Below are 19,537 nucleotides of genomic sequence, written 5' to 3'. Positions count from 1 at the left end.
AAATAAAATGATCAAATGTCACTTCTGGTACCATATTGGCACCTTGAGCCACAAATCACTGGAGGCATGGGGAGCACACCAGCAGTGTATTTTGCCATGTTCTTACACTCTTCCTTAGCCTACAGGCAGTTGAGACAGACAGAATACAGACTTGGCCGAGCCCTTAATTTGACCTCACATTTGTTCACCACTTTATTTTCTTTTCAAACACATACTCGTTTGGACCTCAAAAACTTCATGTAGATAGGCTTCAGTATTGCTAGCAGAAGAAAGGCTAGTGGTATTACTTAGTAGTCATCGCCAAAGTGTATTCTCTACATTTTCAACATTACCTAGAAATGAAACAAAGCTTAAAGAAGTAATGTACATGCATGCTGTGAAGATATTTGTATGGATAATAAAGTTTTGCATTTTTTGTACTGCTGCCATTCAAACATTTAGTATAAGCACTTGGCAAATGCTAATGAATTTGTTCCCACAACAGAAGCACGGAGATGAGGGCCAACATTTTTCAAATATAAGTATCTAAAATTAGACACCAAAGTGTTTTTAGAACCCATAATAAAAATGATTGAAATTTTACAACTGTGGAATACTCACAGCTCTCTGCAAGTGGCTTCATTACTCATACAAAATATAAGCACTTGTGGAAGACATACGATTTCTCCCACCAGCGTGGAAAGAAAAGCCTTGTCCTATTAAAGTTAATTGCCAAGCTCTCATTCACATTCAGGGAGTCAGTATTTCATTCCTTGGCTCTGGGACGGCAGCAGCCGATGCTGTGTCACTGGGGCTGCCGCTAAGAGTTTTGAAACTGATTTCAGTGGGAGTTTTGCAACTGATCTCTGAGGGTTGGACCACTGCTGGCTAACTGTTCTGGTAAGTAATTGTATATATGCTTATTTACAACATATCGGTTTTCAGCCCTAGGGTCCACAGAAAGAGGAACAACAACAGCAACAATGAAGCTGACCATGCCTTAGGTCAACAAAAAAATAGAACACAATAGAGACCACAGACTTGCTGAAATACAATGACACTAGATAAACAAGGATGAAATTAGAAAGTAGTTTAAATTCTCATAAGGATATGTACTCAAGATTAAGAAAAAAATTCCAGAAAAAGTTGTTGTCCATAATGCTAGCAAGCAAAACACTTCTGCAAGGGTGGAAATGAGGGAGGGAGGAAGGGAGGGAGGGAGGAAAGCAAGAGAGAATCTCAAATCAGCCCTCCTGACCTCCACAGATAAGGATCAGGTTGCATAAAGAAGAACTTGCATTTTAAAATATGAACTTGGAAAAGCTGCATATTTCTTACTGGTAACTCTTCTAGAGATATACATAGTTTAAAAAAATCTTAGGAAAACTAGATTTATCTAGCATCACAACCTTTTAATTTTTTCCCTGCCTGAGTCAATTTTTTTGGTGTTTATTGGATTTTTGGCCCATCCTGTTTATACTCCTTATGAATATCAACGTTTTGGATAACTCTGCCAGATGCAACTTTCTTCCCAGACTGAACTGACCTGGATACACAACATGCACAACAGCACTGCCGAAACTCCGCATACGGCTGGAACTGGTAATGAGACTTTGTCCACACAGTCACCGAGCTCCGAGTTTTCCCTGGGCGTGCTGGTGCTGCTGGCTTTCCTCATGGTGTTGCTAGCTCTGGTCACCATCCTTGGAAACATCCTGGTGATCCTTGCTTTCATCATGGACAGAAACCTCAGGCATCGGAGTAACTATTTCTTTCTCAATCTTGCTATTTCTGACTTTGCAGTGGGTAAGTCACAACTGTGGAGGCATGTACTATTTGTTTCCTAGGAATCTTAGGAGAAGCAATGGGGTTTATTTTCTGGGTGGTTTTCTTCTAAGAGAACTCTTTCCCAGCTGTGTGTCTAGGGGAAGGGTAAGGAATGGTAGAAGCTGCGTGAAGTGTTTTAGCAGCCTGTTATTTTTCAGAACTAAATGGATCCTTTGACAGGTAAACAAGTAATGTTATTGCTTCAGGAAGAAATACCACTCTGCATGAATCTATGTGGAATAACAAAGAATTGGAGTTTGTGAAGAGTCTTGACTAAAATCTAGATAGTCAAATCAAATACAGCATATATTATCTGGCAGATCTTGCATACATGGTTGATACCTTCTATTTCAATCTACTCTCACACAATACAGATAATCACCTGAAGTTTGCAACTAAATAGTGATGAATAGTATTTTTAAACATTTTGCTGTACATGCTCTATCTAGAGTCATACCTTAGGAATATGTGTTTGTATAGGTAAATAAAAATAACAAATCAAACGGTTTTTACAAAGCTTGATCTTACACATAAATTTATACATAGGGACACATTTTATTTTGAAACTTGTACTGAGAAAAAGTACAATTAAAATGCTAGTGTGATGTGCAATTGGAGATTGATGTATTGCAATATTCTGTGAAGTGTTGTGTGTCTCTGGTAAAAGTCTTGGTTGAGTTATTGAGTATGCAGAAGGATGGTTTTATACAAGTGTGGCTATTTCATGAAATCTATATTCTGACTTGTCACATCACAAGAAAATATTTTTAAACTGTTTTTATTCTACTTTTTTTACCTACTCATTTAAAAAGGATACTGAAAGAACAGAAGAAACTCTTCTTGAAATTTATTGCCAGTGTCAGAAGTTCTGTTAGGGGCATGGCTTCTAATAGTCCGGTCCTCGTGATGTCCAGATCTCCTTGTATAGTCTTTTGATCCCATCCCCCATACACTTGATGTCTTCTTCCAGCTTATAACGGCTTTGCTGTGCTGCAGAGATCTTGCTGCCTGCTGTCCAGCTATGGTACACAGGAAAAAACTACAGCAGTGAACAGAAAACCAATGGACAGAGTGGTGTTCTGTCATCTGGCTCACAGTCTAGCACCATATTAAACAAATACCATAATCTAGCTGAGAAGTATGAGGTAAATAATGTCCTCTATCAAAGAAGGAAGTAGAGCTTACTTGGCATTACCTAACTTCCATAAATTTTTGGTTTGTGATATTATGTTTACTTGAATGTCTAGTTTTTCATTCTAAATTTGGTTAAAAGCTTTGCATACTGATTTGTATTTCTGTAGCTACTTAATTTAGGTTCAGGGTATACCTGTGTTATCCTTAATTTCTGCTTGATCCTTATTGCTAAAAGCACACACTTTCATGCTTGCAGAGCTATATATATTCTTTTAATATATTTAATCTATCTGATTTTGACGTTCAACAGCTTTTGCTTTATCTCTATGCTTCTGGACCTGTAGCTGGATTTGAAGACATCTCTTGATTCTTAGTAGAGGGAGAATAACAGGAATTGTAAGATTTTTAGGGAAATGGAAACTCTCAAGATGCCCTTCAGTACGTGATACAGGAGTACATGCTATTACAAAGTAAATCTAAAGTTGAAATAATAGCCTTTTTTTCCTCCCCGTGAATGTTAAAATCTGTAATATAATCTTTTGCTTGAAAGAGCAAGTGTTAGTTGCTGTGTAGATGCAGTAATTCCATTTCATTAAAGTGTTGATGCTGTTCGCTGTGTTTCTGCACCATAGCAAACTACACCGTTAGCTCTTCAGACTCTCAAGGCTGCATTGTTTGACAGTGTGTGTAGTGTGACCACCTAGAAATTCATTAAAATGAGCTCATGTTGGCATTTTCACAACATTTGGATTTAACAGCCTACATTTAGATAGCCATGGGTGTGGGTCACTCATGTATGTTCCCATTGTTTGGTGTGTTCCCATAGATAATACCCTATCAGCTCATTACTGAAAAGTGGTTATGATCAAGAATTATGATGAGAAGAAATGTTAGACTGGGTGTACTTAATTAACTGTGCAGGTTTTGTCAGCCTTTTGATCATACAGTTTTAAAGGTTAGCCTGAAATTCATATTGTATTTCTATAGAAGTTTTTTCTAGAGCACTTTTGGACACCATATCATGCTTCTAAGAGGTTACAAGCATGGCAATTAGACAATTTATTGTAGAAAAGGCTTAGTAAATTACATTGTGGGGGGGGAAAGTTTTTTTGTTTATTTGTTTGTTTTAATTTCAGTAGTTAATACAGAATAGTGTTTACTTCAGCAGGTAAAAAAGTCAGCTGCTCCTTCCTTTAGTAGGTGATGTAAACAGGAGAAGTAATAATGATACACAGTAAATGAGATACACCTTTCAGAAAGGTATTATAAGAATGTTACTGGTGCCTAGTTTGCAGTAAAGTGTTCATTGGTTGCATGAGAATACAAAGACTTGCACATGGCAATTCTAGTCAGTATCGTGCTTTTATCAGATACTGCAGAAATGTTTCTGTGCTTTCACGAGCACTGCCTGCAGTGCTGACTGATGTGTGCATTTGGTTTATTTCCATAGGTGCGTTCTGTATGCCTTTGTACATCCCTTATGCCCTGACAGGGACGTGGCACTTGGGAAGAGGCCTGTGCAAGATCTGGCTAGTTATGGACTATCTCCTGTGCACAGCTTCAGTGTTTAACATCGTCCTTATCAGCTACGACCGTTTCCTGTCAGTTACAAAAGCTGTAAGAAGAACATTTCTAATTATTGCTTTATATATATTGAGATTTCTATAAAACTTCTTTCTGGAGAAACGTTGATGCTTCAATGTTGCATTGGGACTTAGAGATAGGACAATGCCTTGCCTATGATTTCAATGTTTCCCTCCTGCCATCTGGATTAGAAATTATTTAATTACACCACAGAGGAGGCGGGAAGGTCAAGGTAGGAAAGGGGCAGCAGAGGTGTGGAGAACTTGGGTTTGGTCATTAGAAGACTAGTAATGAAAATTAAGTTGAGCTGAGGATGTGCTTATGCTTGGGATGAATTTTAAAAGGACAAGAGGGTATGGAGAGATATGTGGGACAGACTGACTGAAGATCAGATGACGATCTGCGTTACCACAGGGGGTGATTGACATGTGCTGCCAACAAGCAGTTGGGTGGAAACTAGTCCCCTGAAGCGCAAAGAACGAATCAAAATATGCAGAGAGGTAAGAGGTGTTTCTTGAGTATTATCATTCTTCTGCTTCAGCAGATATCTGAGGAATCCAGTGGTAAATATTATCATTCACCATTTCTAAGATCTGCATGGTGTTTGGTCCAGATGGAAGATGATCAACATCCTTTAATTTTAATGAGTCTGCTAGTTCAAGTGACATAGGCTGTGTTAGATTGGGAGGTTCTCATTTGGGAAGTGCTGAGACAATACCTAATCTCTTTCTCTTCTTCCCCTGTGTTGTGGTTTTAGGGTTGGTTGCTGCTGCTTTTTTTTTTTAAGCTAAACAATAAAGTATGAAGATCCCTGCATTTAAGAAATAGTAATATTGAAAAATATTAATGAAGTTGCAGAGCTCAGAATGTGAGAAATGTAAATTAAAAAGGCCTCTGCAACCCAACCGAGCTCTGTGTTCTTATGCACTGTTGATGGTCTTCATTTACATGATCACATTCTGGTTTTCTCCTTTAGGTAATTAGGATGGAGTCAGTCCATGAGTGTGTAACACAGGGCAGTTATCCAAAGAAAAGATACCATGCTTCCTCATGGACTTGGGATCCACCTCTGCCTCTGCTGCAAACCTAGCTTGCGGCCAGGGGCCAGTCATTTCAGACTTAACTGTGAAGCTGTGCTGAGCTTCCTGTTTTCTGCTTACTGAACGGAGATGCTTGTGTCTTGCAAAGGGCTGCAAATTAATTACTGCAGAACTGGAGCTGTGCTCTGAGACTATATGATGCTTTAAGATGTAGAGGAGTCTGAATCTTCGGGCTACAGATATTTGAAACGGAGAATATAAAATAATGTGTGTAACACTGCACTACTGCTTACCAGTTACTCACTAGTAAAATAGGGACAATGCCCCTTGTGTCGTATGTGGCTGTGAAGATACCATTCATTAATATTTGTATAGTATGCACATGCTACCCTAATGAAAAGCACAGGAAGCTAATGAGGAAGGTAGTAGTTCTGGGTCTGAGGAAAGCCTGGGATGAAAAATGTTGAACAGTATGGAGGAAATAAAGTTGTCCAGCTTCTCATTAACTGATTATCTTACGCTCTGAAAGAAGCGGGGGACCAAGAACTAGAAGTATGTATTGTACATACTGGCTGGGCTATTACAAGGGTGGTTTTAACTCTCGTATTTCCTAACTTTGGATGACATGATTTTAATTCTTAATATTTTTTTCAAAGATACATATTTATGGCTAGAGAGTAAAATAAATCAATGCAGTCTGGGTAGGCATAAAAAAAAAGATTTGCAATAATGCAATGAGCTGTTTACAAGGTAAAGTGAATGTTAAAAGAGTGTTTCAATAAAGTAAGGGATGTTAAAGCATATGTGTGGGATAGATTTTTCTGCTATGGCAAGAGGAAACACTATTAAAAATTACATTGTCTAGTGTTTGCAGTCTCACATGGCAATCTGGCTAATACAGAAGGCTTCTACTTTTGCCTGTGCAGGAAGTAAGTCCCACAGCTGCTTTTACTCTCCTCTGAGCCCGGGCATTTAATGAAACATAAACTGATTCCTTATTGCTACCTTACTGTGGTGGTGATGAAAACAAGCCATGTCCTTTCACACCTGGAAGCCAAACGGGAGTTTAGCAATCATAATTTCTACTCCTCTCCAATCCCAAGTATTCAAATCAATCACAGAGCTACAGTATTTGATTAGCAACACTAACAGAGTTTTTCAGGACCTTACATAAGTGAAGATTTTCTACATGTCTGGGGAATTACAGAACAAATGCGGTATTTGACTTGCTTGCTTATGTTTTTTTGAGATAGTTGTTCCAAAATGTTGCCTGAATATGTGACATGTCCTTTTCCCTCGCAGGTATCTTACAGAGCCCAGCAGGGAATAACGTCCAACCCTGTTGTCAAGATGGTGGCCATATGGGTCTTTGCCCTCCTCCTCTACTGCCCGGCAATCCTCTTTTGGGAGCATGTGGCCGGACACAGTGTAGTAGCGGCGGATCAGTGCTACGCCGAGTTCTTTGACAACTGGTACTTCCTCCTGTGCGCGTCCACCCTGGAGTTCTTCGTGCCGCTGCTCTCGGTGGCCTACTTCAACGTGCACATCTTCCATGACATCCAGAGGCGCCAGCGGCACGGCAGTACACAGGACTGCGAGCCTCCAAGGAGCAGCAGCCTGTCCTGGAGATTTTGCTTCTTGCCAAGGCCAGGAGAATCTTCTCCTCCAACAGAAGCAGAGGACAGTGTTTCATCATTAACAAGGTCATGGAGACCAGCAGTGATGGGTAACTGTCCATCTCCAACACAAACAAGTCCCACGGCTCTCAAAAAGGACTTCTCTGTTTCTTTCTGCTCAAGGACTGGGTCAAAACTGCAGCGGGACAAGAAAATTGCTAAGTCGCTTGCCATAATTGTATGTGCCTTTGCCATTTGCTGGGCCCCATACACTTTGCTAATGATTATTCGTGGGGCCTGCCAAGGAACCTGTGTCCATAACTCCCTGTATGAAATAACCTTTTGGCTTTTGTGGCTCAATTCCTCCCTGAATCCTTTTCTCTACCCTCTCTGTCATATGAGGTTTCGAATGGCTTTCATGAAAATATTATGTCCCAAAAAGTTTGCAACATTGAGATCAGGTAACACACCTTCTTTTTAGAGAGTTAAAATGAATGACTTACAGATAAGGTTCCTCTCTTATTTAGTGCTATTTTTTCATATGTATCTTCAACAGAAATAGAGAAAAGACTTTTGTTTACTAATGGCATTGTTTAAGAGTGCAGCAGAGGTATGTATTTGCCCTGATTTTGCTAGTTTTTGGAATCTTGTTTTTGTTTTTGCTGGTATGATGCCAGGTTAAACACCATCTAGTGCATTGAAAAGAATAACAAGTTTTGCTGGATGTCCTTCTTGGTTTGTGGGTTTGAGGTACTTTTTTCTTTACTTTTTTTTTTTATATATATGTAGAGCTGGTACTATGAAAGAACTCTTCTATACAGGTTCATTGGAGGGAGATACCTGTTTGTGTATGTGCTGAGTTAAAATTTATGTCCTATTTGTGAACCTAAAGCTATCAGTGAAGGAGCAGTTCTGCTACATTTTCGAAAGGTTGTATAAATACTCACAGGAGCAGTATAATTTTGTTTTAAAAACCATTATGAAGACAAGATAGTGCTCTTGTAGTCATTATAATGCCCAGAGTGAGCAATATGCAAGTCAATGGACTGCCTAATCCAGCATATCTGTCCTTTTCTGATTTTAATATAGTCCATACCTGGTGTTGCAGGACACAGTACACATAATTTAGTAATTCTGGATGATTGTCAGAGAATAAAAGTTTCCATGGTAATGGAATTTTGAGATTGGTTATCAGAATTGTCACAGGCATAATTGGTTGTTATTCTTTTCACCAGTACTGTCTTTTCTCCTGACAGTGACTGCCTCTTTGGTCGTGCTTAAATGATATTTAGTGCCAGAATTGTGCATTATTTGGTTACCTAAAGGTAGGCCAGCTTGGGTACATGGCACATTCCTGTTGAATTAGCAGAGTAAGCAATACAAAGTTCACACTGGATTTATGATTTTGGCTGGCTGTGCGAGAATAGACAATACGCTCTTAGGTGTAAAGCTTTGCAAGTGCAAAGATATTCCATCAAAATGTCTGGAACAAATTTGAACTGACAGAATGATTTTTATACTAGATCAGGTCTTTGTGTCCTGTTACTGTGACATTATATGGATTTTCTCTGCCACTGAACCACTATCAAACTGGATTTTTTCTATCACTGAACAAGGGTCATATTAACTGCTTGAGAATGGGATTCACAGAGGTCTGAAAGCTGACACAGAGGCATCTTAAGCAGCTGTTAATAAACAAAGCAGTTGAATATGCAGTGCTGAAAGGAGTGGGTAGATATGTTGGAGAAGGCAATGGAGCTTGATTATAACCCATTCCATGTGTCAAATTTTCTTACCTTGTGTTGGGTGTTGCAACTCACCCAGAAGACTTTCATGGATGGGTAAGTGAGAGACACTGGTAAATTTTTTTCCTCCTCTTTAATATAATTTTCTTTCCTCTTTGTATATACATAGAAATGTATAAAATATGGAAAGAGAAACCTGATTCACAAAACAATGAAGAACAATAGTCAGTTTAAATAGTATTTTTTATCTAATCTGAAATTGGCTGTACAAGTGTTGCAAAAGCAAAGTATTCCTTTGCAAGCACAACTCAAATGCATGTAAGCAGCTTAATCATAGCGAAAAAGTTTATGACTTTGAGGAGCTAGAATGCCATTCTGTTCAGAGGTCTGGAACAGAAGACTTCTCTTGCCAGTTTTTACACTGGTGGAAGATTATCTTTTACCATTCATTCTCATTATGCTTCCTTGCCTCACATGGACAATGTTATGGATTGTAAGCCTGATTGCTAAGACAGATACAGCTTCAGGGGGAGGTCATTGATTCAGCACAGCTGTTTTCACTCTTATGAGCTGAGGTGCTGGCATAGGTTTTGTGGGGTTTGTTTTTCTGTGAGGCTTAAAAAACAAAACACGCACATTTAAAACATTTATAAAATAGCTGGTATGCTAAATAAACATCTGTCAAGAAGAGAAACTGAAGGTGGTGCCAAAATGGGAAAGTATTTGAGTTGCTTTTCTATCCTTACGCTTGTATTGTAAAAATTCAGTTTGCATTTTGTGATTAAAGAATGTGTTGTTTACTTTGGAAAAACAGCCTACAAAATTATTGACTAGGTAAACTGTATCCAGCCACATTTTGTAGTACTGGAAAACTAGTTTGTCAGGGAGTTTGTCAGGGAGCACAATGTGCAGCAAATTTGAAACCACATAGAGTAGTGAAGCTACTAGAGATGAATGTTTTTGATGATGTTCTATATTACATACACAGTGTTCAAACTATTTTGTCACACCATTCCTGTATACTTGAAGAATTTGTGGTATCTCTCTAGTTGTTGAAAATTTTGCTTAGTGCTCCCAGGGTAAGTCAAGCACTTAGTTGCTGTGCTCACAGCATTAAAGCTGTCCTGGTCAAGGTGGCATCCTAAGTCTTCTCCCTATCAGATATTTTGCAGGGTTATGGTAAGATACTTATTCAGCATTTGTTCTTGGGCTTACCTTTCATGCACTGACACAAATGGACTATGCTTGCCAAAGTGATTTCTAAGCCAAGTCTCTCTATCTACTCACACATCCATTTCATGTCCTTGAATTTTCTTCTGTCTTTGCAGATGTCCAACAGGTCTTGTAAATACATGGTGACAGCAGGCGTATGAGTCTGTGATGTTCAACTCAAACCACAACAGTGTTTTTCTAACTTGACCCTCTCAGGTCTTAAAAAAACCCCCAAACAAATAAAACATACATGTTGGAAGAAATTGTGTTATCTTTCGTTTGTTTTTTTGTTTGCTTTTTTTTTATTTCTGGAATGAGTATTTAACCATAATGATTGTCCTAATGTCTGTCTCCTTTATGTTAGGCTGTGGTTTTCCTCCACAGGAAGGAAGGAGAGACCACATAGATTTCTCCCTCAGCCCCATGAAGGACTGTGACTAAAACTTCAACATTTGATTTTTAAAAGCAAATGACTACTCTCCTCTTGTCCACTAATCTAGTCATTTTATCAAAGAAGACAACGAAGTTGTTCAGGCATGATTTACCCTTGGTAAACCAATGCAGACTGTTCCCAGTCACCTTTTCCTCCCTCAAGTTCTCAGAAATGCCTTCCAAGAGGACTTGCTCCATTATTTTCCCAGGGACCAAAGAGAGGCTGACCTTTTGTCCTTGAGGCATCATTTGAAGATGGTTGCAACATTTGCCTTTCTTCAGTTGTTGGGAACCTCCCTTCATCTCCATGACCTGTCAAAGAGGATAGAAAGTGGCCTTGCAAGGATGGTAGCTGGTTCTCTCAGCAGCCTTGGGTGCAGTCCATTGGGTCCCACGGACTCTTATGGGTCAAGTCATCTCAAGTAATTCCTGCCTTATTCTCACCTGCTCCTGCCAGGTCTCCTCCTTGAACTCGTTCACTAAGCATGGGGGAGAGGGAGACCTAGTCGGTGAAGAATGAAGCAAAGAAAGCATTGGGTACCTCAGCCTTATCCGCATGTGCTGTCACTGGATCACTGGTCCCATTCAGGAAAGCGCCTACATTTCTCTTATTCAGCATTTTACTGTTAATGGGGTGGCCAAAGTTCTTCATGTTGTCCTTGATGTCCTTTACAACCATCAGCTATAGGTGAGCTTTGGTTTTCCTAACATCATGCTTATGTGGCCAGGCAACATTTCTAAATTCCTCCTTTGTAGCCTATCCCTGCTTCAAACTCCTCCATGCTGCCTTTTTGCATTGTAGCTTCCCTGGTTAGCCAGTGTCCTGATACTTCTACTTGTTTTCTTGAGAATTAGGATGGGCTTTTCTTGTGCATGGAGGCTGCTGTCCTCAGAGGCCTGCAAGCTTCCCTGAGCTCCTTTGCACTTCAGAGCTGCCTCCCATGGGATCCCACCTACCACTTTCCTGAATAAACCAAAGTGTGCTCACCTGAAGTCCATGGTCTGTACTGCTACTTTCCTTCCTCACCCCCTTTAGGATCTTGAACCCCACTACCTCATAGTCACTACAGTCAAGGCTGCCATTGATTAGACATCCCTAAGCAGCTCTTCTTTACCAGTGAACAGCTGACCTAGCTGTGTGTCACTCGCGTTGGCCCATTCAGTACTTGTATCAGAAAGTTCTCCCTGACACCCTCCAGGAATCTTGTTGACTGCTTGTACCTGCTGTGTTGCCCCTCCAGCAGATGTCATGAACATTGAAGTCCTATACAAGAAACGGGGTCTGTGATCCAGAGGCTTCCTTGATTTGCTTCAAGACGAAGATTTCACCACCTCCCTCACACTGATTGGGGTGCTCTGCAACACACTCCTGTCACTATGTCACCCCATGTCCCTGGCTTCGTGACTGGTGGCTTTGTGACTGCACAGGGATCTCTAGTTCCTCCTGTGTGTTTCCCAGGCTGCATTTGTGCACGTGCACCCAAGGCAGGTGTCTGCCACATTTTATCATTCCTGAGGTCTCTTCTGTTCCTGTTGCCCTACAACTTTTGCTTTAATTACTCTTTACAATGTATTTCCGTTTGTTCCCCAAGACAGGATCAGAGCACTGCCCCTCTCCTCCCCACATCTTGTCTGTCCTCCTCTCCTTGTTTCTTGCCCTATGCCTTCTCAAGCACCCAGCATTATGGCTGTGGTCCGAAAAGCCAGTCACAGGGTGTGCCATGGTGTTACAGAACCAGTGAGCTACCAGCATGAGTCACAGCCATGGCCTGCCAACCTCTGTGCACGCTTACCAAAACAAATGAAATTGTGGTGAGGAAGGGATATGCCTTCTCACATCTGCAAAGGGCTAAGGGTTTAGCACTCTGTGGAGTGGAAGCTCACCTGGAATTACTTGGAAAGTGGAGGATTAGATGGGCCATGCTTATAAAGTCCTCCGAAGTCCCAGGTGTTCGGTTTGTTGTGCCCAGGGCTAGACTTGCTTCTGATTAGGATGAGCTGAAAAGGTATTGGTGATACTTCTGCTGTGTATAACTGAATTTTAAATGCCCTGTAAACAGCAGCATTAAGAAATATACATCTGTTCTTAACTGTAAAATTTAGTAAGTGGTATAGCAGCAAGTGCAACAGTGCCTACATTTTACTGTAAGAGAAACAGAATTGTAATAAGTTAAATCCTGTTGACCACTGGGGAAGTGAAAATGAGACCTGGTTTTAGCTTCAGCAGAATTCAATGTGTAAAAATGCTTACACAATGCTAATATGCAAACTGCTTGACTGTGAAAAGAGTTGTTTTCAGACTAACTTTTCTGACCTCAGTAGATAAGGATCAGCGTTCAGGAGAGAAAGAGATAATTTATTTTAAAGTGTGCACTTACTGCTGCTTATGAGGTGTCTTTTTCATAGATTTTGTTTTCAGGCCAATAAGTGCATTCAGATTAAGGAACATTAGAGACTCCAGGCCTTTAAGTCTTGTGTTCCATTATTTTGATATTGTGATTTTTTTTTTTTTGATGTGTCAATATTCAGCCCAGCCTGCTAATAGACTTGTCTCAACCTTTTGGATAACTCTGCCAGATGCAACTTTCTTCCCAGACTGAACTGACCTGGATACACAACATGCACAACAGCACTGCCGAAACTCCGCATACGGCTGGAACTGGTAATGAGACTTTGTCCACACAGTCACCGAGCTCCGAGTTTTCCCTGGGCGTGCTGGTGCTGCTGGCTTTCCTCATGGTGTTGCTAGCTCTGGTCACCATCCTTGGAAACATCCTGGTGATCCTTGCTTTCATCATGGACAGAAACCTCAGGCATCGGAGTAACTATTTCTTTCTCAATCTTGCTATTTCTGACTTTGCAGTGGGTAAGTCACAACTGTGGAGGCATGTACTATTTGTTTCCTAGGAATCTTAGGAGAAGCAATGGGGTTTATTTTCTGGGTGGTTTTCTTCTAAGAGAACTCTTTCCCAGCTGTGTGTCTAGGGGAAGGGTAAGGAATGGTAGAAGCTGCGTGAAGTGTTTTAGCAGTCTATTATGGCTCCAAATACATTATAATGAGAAATGCATCCTTTTTCATATAAATACTTTTAATGTTGCTTCAGGAAAAAGGAGCAACTATTGTATGTGAATACCAATTGAAGGAAAGATGTTGTTTGCTACAGTTTATGGTTTACCTTTGCTCCTGTAAGATTGTTCATCACACACTTCAGAACATCCTTATATTTGACAGCGTAACTATTTTCTTATACAGCCATCTGTGGTACATACAGGTAAATTAATTACTTCTCTACCTAGTACTAATGGCTTCTGAGTGTATTCTACAACAAAACACTTTACTACTATGACTTTTTACTGGTTTCCACTTAATGTGGGCTATAGATCAAATGGATTGTTTGATGCCAGCAGCAGCCTCCTGGCATCTCCCATCTGTTTTTCTTATCAGTCCCCTCTTCCCTTAGTGTCATTGCAGAAGTCTAGGAGAGTTGGCCCCTGGAGGTGCCATGGATCAAGTCCTGGCGGGTGATGCTGGGCGAGGAGGTGGGGGGATGAATGCCTTGTGCAACACTCCTTCAGGGTTCATGCCAGGGAAACAGCCCATGCAGCAGAGAAAGCCTCACAAAACCACGGTCCTGTGGCAGATGTTCCAGCAAACATCTTGACTTGAGGCTAGCAAGGTATTTCTGCAGACAAGTTCTTTTTCTTCAGGACAGAGACCAGTATTCACTGAATGATGAGGAGGGAAATAGCACTCATTTACCTGCTCCACTTCTAGCAATACTGTACCCCTTACTGCTGTTCCTTTGTCAGTCCTGTGCAGTGAAGTGTATTAGTTTAGCCTTTAAGAATGTCCTTCATTCAAGCCATTTATAACCTCTGGTGCCTAATTCTGGGGCTCACCCCATGGGACAGAACCGAAACAACGCATGTGCTAGAGCCTTTGCTTCTTGCTCCAGGCAGACAATTTGCTAGAGCAGCCATTTCCTCGCTCAGGTCTTCTGCAAAAGAATGTCTCTCCTTGTATCTTACAGTTTAGTCAAGAGATTTAACTATCTACCTTCTACATCAGTTCTTGTTTGTGGCTGGTGCCTCATGGAGTCTTAAATCAGCTAAGAGGAAATGATTAGTATCAGTATTATATTGGCCTATAGACCATGTAAATCTAAGGCTTTTTCTCTGCGATCAGTCAGAAAATGCTTTATTTTCTGAAGCTGCTGTGGTATTTTTTTAATTCCTTACAAGTCTTGACTCTTTCCAGGCATGGAAATTACTAATTAGTAAAAGTGAGAATAGTTTAAAATATAAATGCTTAAAACCTGGTTCTTCCATCTGTATTTATATCTATAGCTAAAAGCAGTCATTACTTTTTGACATGGTGCCAAACATTGATCCCATTGAAGCTGATGAGAGCAGGAGCTGTCATCAGCAACTATGAAAAATGAGTATTTTGTACAAAAGTGATGCTGCTTGTATTTAAGGTATATGTTAAAACAAGCCATCAGTACTGAAAGCGATGTACGCATTTCCCTGTTGATAACAGTCTGCCAGCTCACGGCCCAGAGGTTTATTGTCAGTGGGCCACATCAGCCTGGATATGGTCAGTAACTTCTAAGATCTTGATGGACATATTAAGAAAAGAATAATATGAAGAGTTTAAAATGGATCCTGAAGCTGCATATAGTTTTCTCTTTGTCTCTGGTAAATCAGCATTTTCAGGAATGTAGCATCAGATATTGCACCATACTTTTGAAAGAATATTAGTGGTAAAATGAAGAAGTTGCTGGCTTAAAAATAAACCACAAACAGAACTTTCTTATAAAAGTACTTCAGTGGAAGGCCTTTTGGACAAAAAACAAATGTAGCCACCAAAAAATAGTTCCGGAGTTAATCTCAGCTGGAGAACCAGCACAAGATTAAAACACCCCTTAAAAATGGGAGAGGGTTTCATACCTCTGCTGAGTCTGCTCTATCTCTGCTAGAAGAGGTTTCCAGACACCACGCAGACTGTCCAATATATTGTCTTTAGCTTACAAATGCTAACCAATCTTACAATAATAACTGACATTAGCAACATCTGTAGATGTGTTTTGGGGAAAACTCTAACACAGATAAAAGATGAGAGGATATACAATGATGAGGTTACATGTCAGAGCACAACCACAGTGCATATATGCTGCAGCACTGATTATATACCTTTTGAGACTCCAAGTTGGTTAGACTGCAGTTTTCTTCTTCAGCAGATCCTTCTTTGCTGATTTGCCTTGAGATTATTCCCAACAATCAGTATACATACACTAAGATCTAATACATAGGAATTCACCATCAGATTTCATGAGAATGTAAGAATTTCTGTATATAAATTACATATTCACCTTAATAGATTTATCTTTTTTTTAGCCAAATACCAGAATAGTGTCTCTCTCTGCTTCTAGGAGTACCATTTGTAATCTATATGAACCGCATGTTTTCTCTGTGATTGCTTTCCATAGGTGCGTTCTGCATGCCTCTCTACATCCCTTACAGCCTGACAGGGAAATGGTACTTGGGAAGAGGCATCTGCAAGCTCTGGCTAGTTATGGACTATCTCCTGTGCACAGCTTCAGTATTTAATATTGTTCTTATCAGCTATGACCGCTTCCTGTCAGTTACTAAAGCTGTAAGTACCCTGTTTATAGCTTCTCTGATTTTGTTGCAAGACCATTGGAGGATTATATTCACCAACCTTTGCCATGTTGGTGAGTATAAGCCCAAATTTCATTGCAATAATAGCCCTCAAAAATGTGTTAGCATGTGGAGATTATTAGATATTTGCAGCTAGGTGTGGTGAATATTCTGCATTGAGCGTGCTCCAGCCCAGAGCTGGTCAAACAAGACTTTTCTCACAATATCTGTTGCAGGTTGCTGTTGTGCTACTGCTTGAGAGAAAGCAGGCTGAGGGGTGAAAAGGGTAAGGCAGAAGGCTGGTAAAAAGGGGGCAAGGAAAGAAGAAATTCAAAGTAAACTGGATTTGGCTTTGGACATAAAATCGAGCATGGGAGGAAAAGGCAGTGAGGCTAGGGCAGTGAAGGATATCGGGGAGGATGTCTAGACCTGAGACATGGTCCCAAATGATCCTGGAGAAGATTGGGAGCAAGAGCAAATTGGGCAGAGAGTGGGACAAGGTGAAGACTGCAGCGACTGCCTGTGGGCATGCGGCAATAGACTCCTCTTGGTGCCTGGAGGAGAACCCCAAACTTAGACGCACTCTGTGTCTCTGCTTTCTGCAAAGCATCCTACACACTTTATGTGTGCTTTATGTCTTGGTTCATGCTAAGGATGGAGATCAGCATTTCTCACTAGCCATGCTGTTAGCTCAGGTGGCAGGGAAATGTCAGGGAGAGCTAAAGGTTCCAGCTCTTTGGTGATGTATGAGAATGTCAACATAATGTCATATGATAGAATTTCAGTTTTATTTTTGTTAATTATAATTAAGTTAACTTATTATAATTGCCTTTTTATTATATTTTATTATTTTATGTTATTTTATTTTATTTTAAGAAAAAAATCCTGGAAATCAAACACCAAAACATTTTACGTGTAAGAAACATTACACTGGAAAGCCAAATCTCAGCATTTACAAAGTGCAAAATTCAGAGCACCTGCACAAATGTAATTAAGACCTATGGACATTTGTATGATAGTCTTTAATGACATAAATTCAAACTTTTTTTTTCAATTGGATGTCTAAGCTCCCAGAATTATGCGTTCACCCTGTCATCCTGTGAAAGGGATGGAGCAGGATGTGAGCTACAATATTTCAGTCTGTTCTGCAACTTATAGTGGAAAATATATACTGGCCACAGAGTGGCGGGTTAAGGAAGAAAGGGATGGCTTTGTGGTTTCATCAGCTAAAGCTGAAATCTATTCCCACATCTTCATGAATTGTGCAATAAACAATTTTCTCAAAGGTGGGTATTAAATATATGTGCCACATTTTCTGTTGACCACTGTGACGCATAGTCCTATTTGCTTGTAACATGCTGTAAAAAGCAGTCCAGTTGTCAGTGAATGGAAACCATGCTCTGAACAACAACAATAACATGCTAATTACTCTGGCACTTCAGACCACAGATGTCTCAAACAAGGCATACCAAATTACTAGGTACTGATGGATGATCATGTGTCATCACCTGGATCAGGACCCTAGCACAGTTATATTAACCAGTAGAAAGAAACCCCTATGTTATGTCAACATCAATCAATGAATTAAACATGCTTGTGTGATGTTCACCTGGTCAGCACAGCTGCAGCTCCAAATTACCAAGCACTCTGCTAAGTTCCTCTCTTGCTACTTCTGTTGGTTCCAAATCGTGTCTTTACAGGTGCGACCTTTTTCTTTTTTTTCCCTCGCAGGTATCTTACAGAGCCCAGCAGGGAATAACGTCCAACCCTGTTGTCAAGATGGTGGCCATATGGGTCTTTGCCTTCCTCCTCTACTGCCCGGCAATCCTCTTTTGGGAGCATGTGGCCGGACACAGTGTAGTAGCGGCGGATCAGTGCTACGCCGAGTTCTTTGACAACTGGTACTTCCTCCTGTGCGCGTCCACCCTGGAGTTCTTCGTGCCGCTGCTCTCGGTGGCCTACTTCAACATGCACATCTTCCATGACATCCAGAGGCGCCAGCGGCACGGCAGTACGCAGGACTGCGAGCCTCCAAGGAGCAGCAGCCTGTCCTGGAGATTTTGCTTCTTGCCAAGGCCAGGAGCATCTTCTCCTCCATCGGAAGCAGAGGACAGTGTTTCTTCCTCCCCGAGGCCAAAGAAAGAGTCTTTGATAACTGAGAACTTATCTCCATCCAGAGGCAATTCTGTAACCCCAGAAAATGACTTCTCTGTTTCTTTCTGCTCAAGGACTGGGTCAAAACTGCAGCAGGACAAGAAAATTGCTAAGTCGCTTGCCATAATTGTATGTGCCTTTGCCATTTGCTGGGCCCCATACACTTTGCTAATGATTATTCGTGGGGCCTGCCAAGGAACCTGTGTCCATAACTCCCTGTATGAAATAACCTTTTGGCTTTTGTGGCTCAATTCCTCCCTGAATCCTTTTCTCTACCCTCTCTGTCATGTTAAATTTCGAATGGCTTTCATGAAAATATTATGTCCCAAAAAGTTTGCAACATTGAGATCAGGCTTTTTTTAGAAGGAAAAAGAAAAAAAAGGCTCAAGAGGAGCTGGATGAGGGATGTAAGTAGCCACAGTTTGAAGTGAAAGTTTCTACCAGGAGATTAGTCTAGTTAGAAAGCCTAGATAAGCCTTCCATGAAATATGTCCTCCTTCAGACAAATATGCATGCCCAGAGTTTCTGTACTTTTCCCAGCTATTTCAATTGGCTGGTTAAAGGATATTGCCTCTATCTGGCTTTCCCTAGTAGTCTATCCACATTATCTTCATTCTGGTTGTTGAAAATACTATCTTCAATTGCAGTATAGCTTATATTAGTGTTCATGGGTGGTATTAGTTAAAAATACAATAAAGGTGGGTATTTGCCGTACGGTCAATAGTATTCTAAAGTTGTTATCTTCTCTATTCTATTTCTTTTGAACAGTTTGTACTGCATCCAGAGCATTTTTTTCCTTATCATAAAACATCTAGTTATGACTTTTGTTGTCAGGCACATGGCAGGATTACTTCCTTTCACTAAGGATGTCCGGACATCAGGGGAATACAACAACTACTTTTAAAAACTCGAGTTAAGGTGTTCTCTGTAGAAGGGCATTAATCTGCATACTTGCTCAGATGCAGCAGCAGAGAATTTAGGTGTATAAAGCCTTTATGTGCATCTCCAGCTATTCTTCAAGAAACAAGCATTCTACAGGTATAGTTTTGAGAGATCATAGAAAAGAGTAGTATTTGTTCTTACTTCTTGAGGGAGAAATATGCTGCTGCTGGCCCAGGGGAGGATGTGTGCAGCAGTCCGAGTGGCTCTAACA

The 19,537-nt window shown here is 40.5% G+C and overlaps 2 protein-coding genes across 4 annotated transcripts; both read left to right on the top strand.

Annotated features, from left to right (window-relative positions):
* The first annotated feature begins 1,267 nt into the window (after positions 1-1,267).
* Positions 1,268-19,098, top strand: LOC115340767 (histamine H3 receptor-like). 2 transcript variants are annotated; one of them, XM_041123196.1, is made up of 4 exons: positions 1,268-1,785; positions 4,391-4,557; positions 6,867-7,641; positions 18,737-19,098. In XM_041123196.1, exons 1-4 carry the CDS (start codon positions 1,497-1,499, stop codon positions 18,745-18,747), a joined length of 1,242 nt encoding a protein of 413 aa, XP_040979130.1. In that variant the 5' UTR covers positions 1,268-1,496; the 3' UTR covers positions 18,748-19,098. The 2 variants fall into 2 exon arrangements, with proteins under 2 accessions (XP_040979130.1, XP_029868624.1); XM_030012764.1 differs by lacking the exon at positions 18,737-19,098 and having other exon boundaries at positions 6,867-10,472.
* Positions 11,206-19,098, top strand: LOC115340768 (histamine H3 receptor-like). Of its 2 annotated transcripts, XM_030012766.1 has the most exons (4): positions 11,206-11,257; positions 13,147-13,435; positions 16,059-16,225; positions 17,962-19,098. In XM_030012766.1, exons 2-4 carry the CDS (start codon positions 13,147-13,149, stop codon positions 18,745-18,747), a joined length of 1,242 nt encoding a protein of 413 aa, XP_029868626.1. In that variant the 5' UTR covers positions 11,206-11,257; the 3' UTR covers positions 18,748-19,098. The 2 variants fall into 2 exon arrangements, with proteins under 2 accessions (XP_029868626.1, XP_029868625.1); XM_030012765.2 differs by lacking the exon at positions 11,206-11,257 and having other exon boundaries at positions 12,821-13,435.
* Positions 19,099-19,537: the final 439 nt, after the last annotated feature.

This window comes from Aquila chrysaetos, chromosome 4 (genome assembly GCF_900496995.4).
Source record: "Aquila chrysaetos chrysaetos chromosome 4, bAquChr1.4, whole genome shotgun sequence".
In the NCBI taxonomy this organism is placed as follows: domain Eukaryota; kingdom Metazoa; phylum Chordata; class Aves; order Accipitriformes; family Accipitridae; genus Aquila; species Aquila chrysaetos.
This window is presented reverse-complemented; position numbering and strand designations above follow the sequence as displayed.

Coding starts and splice junctions, on each gene's coding strand:
- LOC115340767 (XM_030012764.1), top strand. CDS start 1,497: ATGCAACTTTCTTCCCAGACTGAACTGACCTGGATACACAACATGCAC. Junction 1,786..4,390: donor TATTTCTGACTTTGCAGTGG/GTAAGTCACAAC, acceptor TTATTTCCATAG/GTGCGTTCTGTATGCCTTTG. Junction 4,558..6,866: donor TCCTGTCAGTTACAAAAGCT/GTAAGAAGAACA, acceptor TTTCCCTCGCAG/GTATCTTACAGAGCCCAGCA.
- LOC115340768 (XM_030012766.1), top strand. CDS start 13,147: ATGCAACTTTCTTCCCAGACTGAACTGACCTGGATACACAACATGCAC. Junction 13,436..16,058: donor TATTTCTGACTTTGCAGTGG/GTAAGTCACAAC, acceptor TGCTTTCCATAG/GTGCGTTCTGCATGCCTCTC. Junction 16,226..17,961: donor TCCTGTCAGTTACTAAAGCT/GTAAGTACCCTG, acceptor TTTCCCTCGCAG/GTATCTTACAGAGCCCAGCA.